The 12,130-nt window shown below is 45.1% G+C and overlaps 1 protein-coding gene across 1 annotated transcript in view; it reads right to left on the reverse strand.

Annotated features, from left to right (window-relative positions):
- FGD5 (FYVE, RhoGEF and PH domain containing 5) overlaps nt 1-12,130 on the reverse strand; it is a 118,318-nt gene that overhangs the window by 16,991 nt on the left and 89,197 nt on the right. Inside the window, exons 9-12 of the mRNA XM_036266686.1 lie at nt 10,779-10,829; nt 10,110-10,168; nt 4,211-4,282; nt 3,183-3,251 (exon numbers count right to left, since the gene is read on the reverse strand). Coding sequence (XP_036122579.1) covers nt 3,183-3,251; nt 4,211-4,282; nt 10,110-10,168; nt 10,779-10,829 — 251 coding nt within the window. The remainder of the gene's footprint in view (nt 1-3,182; nt 3,252-4,210; nt 4,283-10,109; nt 10,169-10,778; nt 10,830-12,130) is intronic.

The following is a 12,130-nucleotide window of genomic DNA, read 5'->3' on the forward strand; positions in this document are numbered from 1 at the left end:
AGGTTTACAGTTTGAAAAGACCACATCATGCTCTGGGTGGTCTGGGGCCTGTTAATCCTGACCCTGCTCTGTAGCTGCTGTGTGACTATGGACAAGCTGTTTCCCTCTCTGAGCCTCAGCTTCCTTACCTGTGAAGTTGGGGCTATCTCTATCTACCCTTACCTCATTATGGACACTGAGAAAGAATGGACCTGATGGAGCCCTCTATGCATGTAAACTAGAGGAGTTGTGAGCACTGAACACGACATGGCATCTAAGGTCTGAAACAGTGTGAGAACTCAGGGTTAACATTTTCTTTCCCTATAGACAGAGTGTGCGGAGGGAACAGAATGGATGAGTTTTCCTGCCATTAGTTCTTGGGACTCCATCATCCCAGCCAGAGCTGTGCAAGAGACTTGACTGAGACAATGAGCTGCTATGTGACCTTAGGCAAACCCTGTCTCTGGGCCTCACTGTCTCTAACTGGAGCTGGACAAATAGGGCCAGAAAATGTTTATGTAATGGGCTAGATAGTAAATATTTACGTCTCTATGGGCCATACAGTCTGTCACAACCATTCAACTCTGCTGTTGTAGCCCCAAAGCAGCCATAGACAGGAGAAACTGAGGCACATATTGGCTAGATAACCTGCCTAAGGTCACAAAGCTCACAGGTGGCAGAGCTGGAGTGGTAAATAAATAAGTGTACCTCCTGAGTGTTCAGGTGGGGTGTATTGGGGATGGCCACACAGTAAGTCCTGACCCTACCCAAACCCTGTACACAGCCTCATTCATTAGCCCACTCTGAGAAACCCACCTGAGTCAGTCACCAGTGTAGTCCCAGCTTTGTTGTGGCTGCCCCTTGAGCACCTGCTGTCATGGCAACTGCCTTTAGCACCCTGAGGTTTGACTGATGGGTTCAGGACCAGGCTGCCTCCTAATTGCCCATAGTTCTCCTTTCCTCTTCAAAGCATGTGTTTTATAGACCCGATTTGGAGGCAGAAGAGAAATTCTTCATGGAGGAGAAAGGGGGGAATTTCTCACAAAAAGGAGCCCTTAGTGGGCAGCCCCACCCACTGCTTGGGGCTGGATGGGAAGTGGGGGCCATGGTGGGAAACTCTCCACAGCATCACTGAAAACCCTGTGTGTTGGAGGGCAGATGCCCTGACTTCATTCTGCAGTTAAGATTATTTTATGAAACTGGCACCTTATAGGAACAAGGATGGCCCCTTCAGTGTGTTTGCCATGGTGCTCCCTGGCTCAAGAACCTGTCTGTCCATCCTCCTGCCATCTATCCCTCCGGAGGATATTACTAACACCTACCCAGTAGAAGGTCCTGTACAGAGAGAGAGAGAGAGAGAGAGAGAGAGAGAGAGAGAGAGAAGGGACTTAGGGACTTGGGTTCAGGCCCTGGCGGGGTTGGGGGTCTTGTGGACTACCAATGACAGGGAATCAGACAGACCCAGGCCAGTCATCACGATTCAGTGAGAGAGAGGCTATGAAGAAGGGTCAATTAGATGCTGGAGGGAGCATGAGGGAAAGAGAAATGGGAGGGGGAGGGGCAGGTGAAAGGTGAGGGAGGGGAAAGAGCGAGGGAGAAGGACAGACTGGGTAAGATCATGACACTGAGTCTGTGTCTGGCATTCAAAGTCCCTGTGAGACGGACATGGCCAGAGGATCTGGCCAGAGGGGGAACCGAGATGGAGGAGCTCCCACTCTAGCCATTGCTTCATGCACTTCCCTCATTTACAGGAGGGACTATTTCTCTCCTCAAGAGAAGGACACTGAAGCACAGAGAAATAGCAGGACCTGCCATGGGTTGCACAGCCAATAAGTCAGAACTGGGATGTGAATCCAGTCTGTCTGACTCCAAACCCAGTGCTCCTTCTCACCATCCTGGATGCCTCCCTTTTTCATCCCGGAGAAGAAAGGCCTTGGGGGGACCCAGTTGTGAGCTCTGCTGGAGCAGAGGGAGGGTCTGTGTCCCATGGAATAATTGTCAGAGGAAAGGGCGGAAATTGTTATCAAATAACAATGGGCCTCATTTAATTCCCAAACTGCCCAGTATTTCCACTTTCCCTGTGGGAAATCGAGGGTCAGACATGCTTGTGATCTAAGGGTTTACAGAAGGGCTGAGTGTCAGATCAGTATCTAACCAGCTCAGTCTCCCTCGTTACCACACAGATGTCCAAAATTCAAGGGTATGGATTTCTTCTCAATAGAGTTTTCAAATATTTGTTTTGGACTCTCACATGGAAAAAGGAATGGCTTTCCCCACTGGACTCCAAGACCCATAACAGAGCAGGGACCAGGTCTATAGACCCCTGCACAGACATTGGCACACAGAAGGAGATGAATAAGGATTTACAGAATTAATGAATGTCACAATAGACAGTGAGCTCCCCATCACCAGAGGTATAAGCAGAGTTCAAAAGAGTACTTGGAGAAAGGAACTCAAGTATCTGTGGGGACTTTAAGATTCTTTTGAGAACTCAAACTATTCACTGAATTATCTACTCTGAACTATCCACTGCGTGGCTCTCAGATCCTTTTCAAAGTTCCTGCTGGGGTTTTAATATTGCCTGTTGCCACATGTCTCCCTTGCAATTCAGTGCAAACCAGCCAGAGTGAAGGGTTCTCATGGGGTTGGTAAGAGATGGCTGGTAGGAGGGACAAAGAGTTGTTTGTAGCTTAAGAGCCACTGAGGTTGGTGTTAATACACCATAGGACTGGACATCCCCTGGTATTCCAGACTGTGTCTGTAATCATAAAAAACAATGTTACATTATATCCTCTCTTGTGCACAGTGGAGAAAGTGTTGAACTCGGGGCGCAGCCCTGGTTCCCTCTGAGCCTCTGCCACCGAGTCAACTCTCTTTTCTGGATCTGTTTTCTCATGGGTTAGATAAAGCAGTTGGATATTTATTCCTGGTTTTAGAATATTTGAGATGAAGATGTGGGTAATTAAATTTCAGCACCATTCCATTCAAAATCATTGAAATAATAAATGAGGGATGGGCTGTGGTTTCCAAGGGTTAAATCTCAGCATTCTGGAAAGCTCAGCTATACAGAATGATCCTCATCCTACATATTAAGCTCTGTTCTAGTCTTCTCCCCTGCCTTCCTGTTGTCCTTGAATACTGACCCTAGAAAATTTCACAGAACTTGACAGTCCCAGGGCTTGGTTTGGGGGCCAGGTACTTACCAGGAACAGGTGCCGGGGGCGTCTGTTTTTCCCTGTTACTTTCATCAGTGTCCCTTCCTTCAGAAACTCCTGTGGAGAGAAAAGAGACTTTGATGATCAGGCTAGCGCCCTCTGCTGCTCTGGAGAAGGGTCAGGGGAGGCCCTTGAGTGGGAAATTTAAATTATGATGCTTCCTGAAGGACCAGAGAGCAGCTCATAGGGGAATTCCCAGCTTAAGAGAGAGATGCTCTGTATATGCTATAGCAGCTCTGGAGACAGACATCTTGGCCTTCATTCAGGAGCATTTCACCTTGAATTACACCAAGCCCCAAACACTGTTCTAGCCATAGAGTGGTCCAAGCAATGACCCTGATCTCTGAAGGTTTGCTAAAATAGCGGCAGACCTGTGAACAGTTGCTATACCCCCCTTAATTCTGGAGCATACAAAATGATGCTTAATAAATATTTACTGAACTGATGACCTAGGCCAAAACGTTAAGTGTGATTTTATAGAATCTCAGACCAGTGAGATCCCTGCTAATTTTGAGTAAAATCTGAGCACAATCTCATTATTTGTCTCTTGTCCTTCACGGAATGTAAGAGATAATGAACACATTTTTGACTATTTTTGAGCTGAGTTTTATGTTTTCCATTTGGAAGCTTAAAAGTGGGTAAATTTGTCTCTTGAAAAATGTTATTTTTAAGATGCTTTATTGGGGCTCTTGAGAGATAGTTTTCCTGATTTCCAAGCAATGCTGAACTAAACTAAAAACACTTAATGTTGCTTCTTCTCGGAGGTAAAAAGAACCATAGGGAACACTGAACCAAATGGCACTGTTTCTTTAAAGGCCCTGAGAGTGGAAAGCCCCAGGGGAGCCAGTCCATGGACCCAGTGAGCCCAGCCCTGCCCTCCCTCCTCCTAGGGTAAACAGCACCTGCAGCCAGGCCTGTCTGGGGCCAGCCCAGCTGAACAATGGAGCTTATCAGAGCCTTGCCTGCCTGCTGCCAGTACGCCCTCTGCCCCTGCCCATGGTGGCGGTGGCACTCACCCTTCCTGGTTGGAGGAGATCCCCTTGGCCCCGAACACTGTGCTCAATGTGGACAAGCTTCTGCAGGTTTTCCTGTGGGTAGGAGCAGGGTGAGGAGGAGATGGCCAGGGCCCCTTCAAGGGGTCTTATATCCTTTATAAGGGGTGGCATTGCTTCTTTCTGCTTCAGAGGAGGAAAAGAAGCGCAGAAGGACCTTGCCCACAATCTGACCTCCTGTTAGGGGTAGTATTGAGACCTGAGCCCGGGTCTGCAGAATGCTGTGTGGACTGCCCAAAATCAGACTAGTCATTCTGTGCCTGGGGTCTGACACTGCCATCTGTCTGCACGCCATGGCAATGGTCTCTTGGCCTTGCTTTGACATCTGATACACCTGTCTGTCTTGGCCACTGTTCCTACTCTAAGCCTGCGTTCCCCCCATAGGGCCTCAAGCATCCAAACTTCAGTAGCCCAGAGATGGCAGATGCCCAAGGCCAGACTATCTCTCTGGACTTATAGCCCAGGGTAGGGTCTCTGAGGGACAGTAACCAAGAAAATTTACCACTTGGGGAAAAAATGGGTCTGTGCTCCTTGAAAAATAAGTGTGCCTGAGAATTCCTACCAGTCCCCTACTGGGTCATCCACAATATGTAATGTGACACACCTTTTCCCCCTCTGCACAGCACCTCATTATACTAGAAATAACAAGCACCTAACCCATGGGGCAGGTGCCCCTTGAACCTGACACTGGGTCAGGTTCTAAAGTCAACTAATGAGGTGAAAGTTCTGTGTAAAGAAATTGCCTTAAAAAGGCCTTTACACTGTCCATAGTTTTGGGCATAGAATTCTACACATTAGAAATATTAAATAGTTGTTCTATTTCCACTTATAATGTAGAAGGCTGCAAGAGAACAATGCCCCCACCCTAACAGTGAGAAAAAAAAAAACAGATAATCTACAAAATCATAACTCTTCTTACGCTTATTGGAGAGCTGAGGTCACAAGGCAACCAACTGAATGAAATCCCAAAGACTGGCAAGCCCCTCCACAGAGATAAGAACTGTCATGCCTTTGGCGACACACAGGAAGAAGAGGTGGTTGGCATGAAGGGTAGGAAGAAAGCAGCTAAAATGGTAATGAATTTTTAAAGGTCAGGTGTGGGCTGGTGGGGCAGTTTAGAATAACAGTGGGCCCCCAGACACGAGAAAAATCTACAGTCACTAGCATGTTCTTTTCCAGAAGTTTCTCCCAGGTGCTCATAGGAAGAGTGGGGGCAGGGAAGGGGGCCAGAAAGAACCACCTCCCACCTCCTAGGTGGTAAAACAAATGCTGTCAGCCTCAAGGAGAGGGGGAAATAACCCCTTGGGTCCAGGATGGTACACTAATATAAGGCAGAAACCTCCAAGACCTGCAAGTTACAAGGCAGAGTTTGGATGCCATGCAGGAGAGGACCACAAATGCTGACAGAGTCTGACTCCCAGGCCCTGCTTAAGACTGAGGCTTGCCCTGCCGGTGTGGCTCAGTGGTTGACCCATGCACCAAGTGAGTGTAGACCCACGCACCAAGAGGTCACCAGTCCGATTCCCGATCAGGGCACATGCCCAGCTTATGGGCCAAATCCCCAGTGGGGGGCATGCAGGAGGTGGCCAATCAATGTTCTTTCTCATCGATGTTTCTATCTCTTTCTCCCTCTCTTTTCCTCTCTCTCTTTAAAAGAAAAAAAAAAAAGACTAAGGCTTGTACTAAAGAGCCAAGATTTTTGAGCTCAGCACTGAGTAACAGGAAACAGTAGTCTACCTCAATAATGGGCAAGAGCATGGGGAGAGATCCCTTCTGTGCTCCAGGAACTGCTAAAAGTTGAGGATGGAGCAGGAATATAAGAAAAACTCTCTGGCACTTCAGGCCCCACAAATAGTACCAGGAGCATGAAATCTGTGGAGTGATGAAGGTGACAACAAAATCCAAATCCAACTCAACTACTGACTGGATTGACCCAACTCCCACCCCTCACATGAACAGCATGTCAAAAAAAAGAGGCACACCCACTTCAGGGGGTAGATACTATTTCCCTCAGTCACTACGGTTCTTCTACACATGTTTGGCATTTAATCAAACTTTATGAGAAACACAAAATAGCAAGAAAGAACCCCAACTAATATTCAGGACATAAAACATTCAACAAAACCATAATGAGAAATGACATAAATGTTGGAACCATCAGACAAGGACTTTAGAGTAATTATGATTAATGTGTTCAAGGAGCTAGTGGAAAAGGTGGACAGCATGCATTAACAGATGGAGAATTTCAGCAGAGATGGAAACTACACAATAGTCAAATGAAAATGTTAAAAATTAAAAACACAATGTCACAAATGAAGAATTCCTTTGATGGGTTTAGCAACAAACTGAACACAGATGAGAAAAAAGAATCAATGAGCTTAAAGTTAGATAAGTAGAGATTAACCAAAATGAAACACAAAGAGAAAAAAGAAGTGCAGGAGGCAAAAAAGAAAAGAGTAACCAAGTGAATCTTCCAAAAGTAATAAATGACCACTTGAAACATAATGTTGTATGTCAACTGTAAGCGAAAAATAAATTAATTTAAAAAATAGAGTTAATGAATGACAACAAATCATAGATCCAGGAAGCTTGAGAATCACAACAGGGTAATTAACACCCAAGCCCCTAAAAATCACACATACTTAGACATCATAGTCAAACTTCTAAAAGTCAAATGTAAAGAGAAGATCTCGGCCCTGGCCGGTTTGGCTCAGCGGTTAGAGTGTCGGCCTGTGGTCCAGAGAGACCCAGGTTCGGTTCCCGCTGGGGGCGCGTACCTCGGTTGCAGTTTGTCCTTGGCCCTAGATGGGTTGTGCAGGAGGCAACCACTTGATGTGTCCCTTTCACGTTGATGTTTTTTTCTCTCTCTCTCTCCCTTCCACTCTATCTGAACAAAAAATGGGAAAGTGTCCTCGGGTGAGGATAACAAAAACAAAACAAAACAAAAAAACAGAAAAGAGAAGATCTTGAAGGCAGCTAGAATAAAGATACACATTACATAAGAAAGAAATACCACCACTGCAGCAGATTTCATATCAGAAACTATGCAGGCCATAAGACAGTGCAGTGGCATCTTAAAATTCTGAAAGAAAAAATTGGTCAACACGGATTTCTATACCCAGAAAAAACATCTTTTAAGAAATTTTAAGATATTTAAGAATGAAGGTAAACTGACCAATTAAGTAAATGAATTATGGATGGTGGGAGCTAGATTTCTTACTGTTGGAGTGGAAATTTACAGAATAGCAAGGAAAGGAGGCTGGAATGATCCACCCATGTGGTAATGATGAGAGTTGGAGACATCAGTAACAACTTATGTTTAGCTTAATGTAGATGATTATGTGGAATTATTTCAATTGACCCATGCAGTTCAAATCCATGTTGTTTAAGGGTCAGTTGTGCAGTTGGGAATCTGTGTATGCAGAGAGGACTGTAGTATACTTTGATTTTCAACTGCATGGGAGGTCGGTGCCCCTAACTCCCGTGCTGTTCAAGGGTCAACTATATATACACGTATATTTCTTTTCTCTGTCAGCTAAGATGACCTAAAAGATATCTCAGTAGCAATGATACACCTAGAGCCCAGATCTTGGATTCTAATACCACTCTACAATTAAAGAAAGCAGGGTTTCTTGGAGAAATGGCTGAATCTAAGACCAGGGCAGAAAATATAGGAAATGAGCCTGGAGCACCTTGTACTTCCAGAAAGCAAGAAGTGCTTAAAAATATATATAAACAAACAAAAAACACTCAAACACATATGCATGGGGTTATGTGAAAAGGGTACAGGAATCAACTGAAAGGGGTCCAAAGAGCCACAATGGAACAATTTAAGAAGTAAAATAAGTAAAGCAATATGAGATTATAACCTAAAGCATAAAGTAAATATCTATGAATCCTAACTGACATAAGTGATTTATTTATTTATTATGAATACATTAACAAATGAGGGGGAAGAGACAACTCTCCCATGCAGAAGAATTCCAAACAGTTTAGTTAGATTCTCTACTTTGCCATTAAGGAGGAGGAGCATAACTCCCTATTCCTTAAATATGGGCTGTGCATAGTGATCTTCCAAAGAGTATGGACAAGGTGGTGGTATGTGTGTATAATTTTACTGTGGAGAAACTTGACAAACACTACCTCAGCCAGGTGATCAATGTCAACATCAAATCATAAATCATGTTGCTAGTATGTACCCTTCATATGATTTGATGAAAGTGGTACATTGTTTCCATGATCCCCCCCGCCCCCCAATCACAAACCCAGTCTAATCATGAGAAAAACATCAGACAAATTCCAAAATAAGGACATTCTATAATACATGACTAGTATTTCCCTAATTTGTCAAGGTTATTAAAAAAATGAAGGTGAAAATGTTAGAGTCCATACTCATACATGTCTCCTCACTCTCTTCTGGAGGAACACAGTTTCCTTCTATGTTGTGGAGAAGAGGGCAATCAATGAATAATTTGATTTCAAGTCTTGAAGCCTGACCTTGTAACCAGATGTCTGATCTTTCTCCTAGGGAATCTCCTGAGGCTTAGTCTGAGTAGCTGGCAACTAGAAGACAGGTGCATTCACTCTCTGATCAAACCTCTGAACAGTCCTTGAAGGAGCTCTCATTGTTAACAAACCCAGTGCCAACCCCAAGCCCCTACGCCTACATTGAATGACACACCTCATGGTGGGGTTAATGAAAAAAAGAAAAGCCCAAATGTAGGAAGCAGAGAATAATGCTCCCCATGTAAGTTTATGTGTATCACATGAAGAGCAGGTGCTACATGTTGGCATATGGATGTATGTTCATGCAAGAGTATGTGTGAAGTTGCAGGTAAGATATGCATAAGGAAGTCTGGCCTGGTCATTAAGGCAGGCTCAAGTTCAAGAACAGTCTTTTCGCCCTGGCCGGTTTGGCTCAGCGGTTAGAGCGTCGGCCTGCGGTCCTGAGAGACCCGGGTTCGGTTCCCGCTAGGGGCGCGTACTTCGGTTGCAGTTTGTCCCCGGCCCTGGTTGGTCGTGCGGGTTGCAGCCACTCGATGTGTCCCTTCACATCGATGTTTCTCTCTCTTTCTCTGTTCCTCTCTCTCCCTCCCACTCTACCTGAACAAAAAATGGAAAAATGTCCTCTGGTGAGGAAAAAAAAAAAAAAAAAAAAAGAACAGTCTTTTCAAAAAGTAGTGCTGGAATAATTAGATGCTCATATGCAAAAGCATGGATTTTATCCATACTTCACACCATACATAAATATCAACTCAAAATGGATTAAGAGACCTAAATGTAAAATATAAAACTAGCAAAAAAAGACACCATAGGAGAAAATCTCTGTAACCTTGAGTGAGGCAAAGATTTCTTAGATATAACATTAAAATCATGATCTATAAAAGAAAACAACAGAATGATAAAGTGGGCTTTTTATTAAGAACTTCTGCTCTTCTAGAGACACGGTTGAGAGAATGAAAGACATGCCACAGGCTGGGAGAAAATATCTGTAAATCACATATCTGATAAAGGAGTGAAAGAAGGCAGACAAAAAAGAGAACATACTGAATAATTCTATTTTATAAAATTCTAGAAAATGAAAACTAATCTACAGTGACAGAGAGCAGACCAGTGGTTGCCTGGGGATAGGGATAAGGAATTAAAAAGGGGTACAAGGAAACTTTTGGGGTCATGGATATGTTCAGGATTGCAATTATGGAGATGGTTTCACAGGTACATACAAACATCAATTCTTATTTAATTGCACACTTTAACCATGTGTAACTTATAGTACATAAGTTGTACTCCAAGGGAGACCTGGGCATGGTGGAGGGGATCCTGGACCTGTACCCCACAGAAGGCACCTAGAGGCTGAACTTACCCCTTGCTCCATGCTGTCGTTGGCGTGGTCTGTGACTTTAGAGATGAGGGTCAGCGCGCCTGAGGGGGGAAGCAGAGCAGATAGCTGGGTCTTCTGGGGAGGGCCAGTCTACCCTCGCCTCTTCCCTGCCTTCTCCCCTCCCCTCTTCCCTGCCTTCTCCCTTCCCCACTCCAACTCCCCAGTCTAACGCATTTGCAGGGTCTTGTAAGTGGGTGGCACCAATTTTTCCCATGGCTGGGTCAGGTCACAGGCTCAACCCTAGCTTTGCCACCACTGTCTAGTGACCTTAACAGTGATTTGACCATTCTGTGCCTTAGTTCCCCTGGCTGTAAACTGAATATATTAAAACAGGGACTGACCTGGCAGGTCATATGGACAGCCACACAGAATTGGAAGAAAAGGGACACAGGTGGGTATTTTAGACCTGGAACTACCTCCTATCACCAAATTCTGTTACCCCCCCCCTTCTCCTCTGACTGGATGAGAGCCCATCCTAGGGAATCCCGTGTTGAGGTGAAGAGGGGGTCACCTCAGAAGCCCTGGAGGCTTCATGTGACTGTACCCCTAGCTGGTGGGGAGGGGACTATGTCCTGGGCCTAGAACTGATAGAGTCTAGAGTTGGGGCAAAACAGGACTGGGTCCCCTCCTCTGGGTTCATGCTGGACTTACCCTGTGTGTTATCATACTCAGCTGAGTCCGGGGAAAGGTTATTTAAATAGTCTGCAGGCAGAACAAGAGCCAGGAGTCAGTTTGCCTCAGTGAGGCCAGCCCCTCCTGTCCACAACAGGAGCCTCTCTCTCCAGAGATGGAAGTTTCAGAAGAACAGGGTGTCCACCCTGTCACCCCTTCTAGCCCCGTCACAACACCATACCACCACAAAACCAGGCCTCTAGGACTGCCACCAGCACCACTGCCACCACTGCTAGTCATTCTCTCATGAGCAACTGCTGTATGCATGACTGTGCTGTGCCTTCAGGAGACAGACACGAACAGGTGAGACACTGCCTTTAAGAAGCACACATCTAGGGGAGACAGATGTGAATGTCAACACAGTAGAGTGTGATGTGTTAAAGTTGTTTTTTAAAAAAAATTTTTTTTTCCTTTATTGATTTCAGACAGAGGAAGTGAGAGGGAGAGAGAGATAGAAACATCGACAAGAGAGAACATCAACTGGCCACCTCCTGCATGCCCTCCACTGGGGACTGGGCTCACAACCTGGGTATGTGTCCTGACTGGGAATTGAATGGGAGACCTCTTGGTGCATGAGTCGACGCTCAACCACTGAGCCACACCAGCTGGACTGTTAAAGTTTTAACATATTCATATCCACAAAGCCCTACACAGGCTGGCCTTGCTCCAGCTACCTCTCCACGTCATTCACTCATTCTGGCAATGCTGGCTTTTTACTATTTCTTGAACATGACAAGCTTGTTCTTACCACAGGGCCTTTGCACTCAGTATTCCCTCCACCTGGTACTTTCTTCTTCCAGATCTTCACAGGGCTCATGTCCTCACTTCACTGAGATCTCTGGAATGTCACCTCCTCAGAGTGGTCTTTCCTGAGTGCTATATCTAATAAGAGCACTGTTTACCTGCTTTATTTTTCTTCAGTGCTCTTATCACTGACATATAACATTTTAATTTCCTTTTTTGTTTGTTAGAGTATAAGCGCCACAGTGTCATAAGGTTTGGCTGTTTGATTCACTGCTATATCTCTGGCATTTAGCACAGGGCCTTGGACATAGTGGATGCTCAAAAATATTTGTTGAATTAGATAAAAGAATTATGTCTCCTGGCCCTAATGTATTTTTCTTACAGTCTTGGTCACTACCTGGAATTACATGCATAGCTCTATGTGTGTGTCTATCTCCCCCATTAGAACATCAGTTCCCCAGGCTAGGGTTTTTTTGTCCATTTGAGAGGCAGCTGGGTAAATGGGTCTGAAGCTCTGGACAGAGGTGTGTGTGTGTTTCTCGCAGGTGGAGGTAAGGAAGGGGATGACATTTCCTGGGGAGAATTTG

Source organism: Molossus molossus, unplaced genomic scaffold (genome assembly GCF_014108415.1).
Source record: "Molossus molossus isolate mMolMol1 unplaced genomic scaffold, mMolMol1.p scaffold_m16_p_18, whole genome shotgun sequence".
Taxonomy (NCBI): domain Eukaryota; kingdom Metazoa; phylum Chordata; class Mammalia; order Chiroptera; family Molossidae; genus Molossus; species Molossus molossus.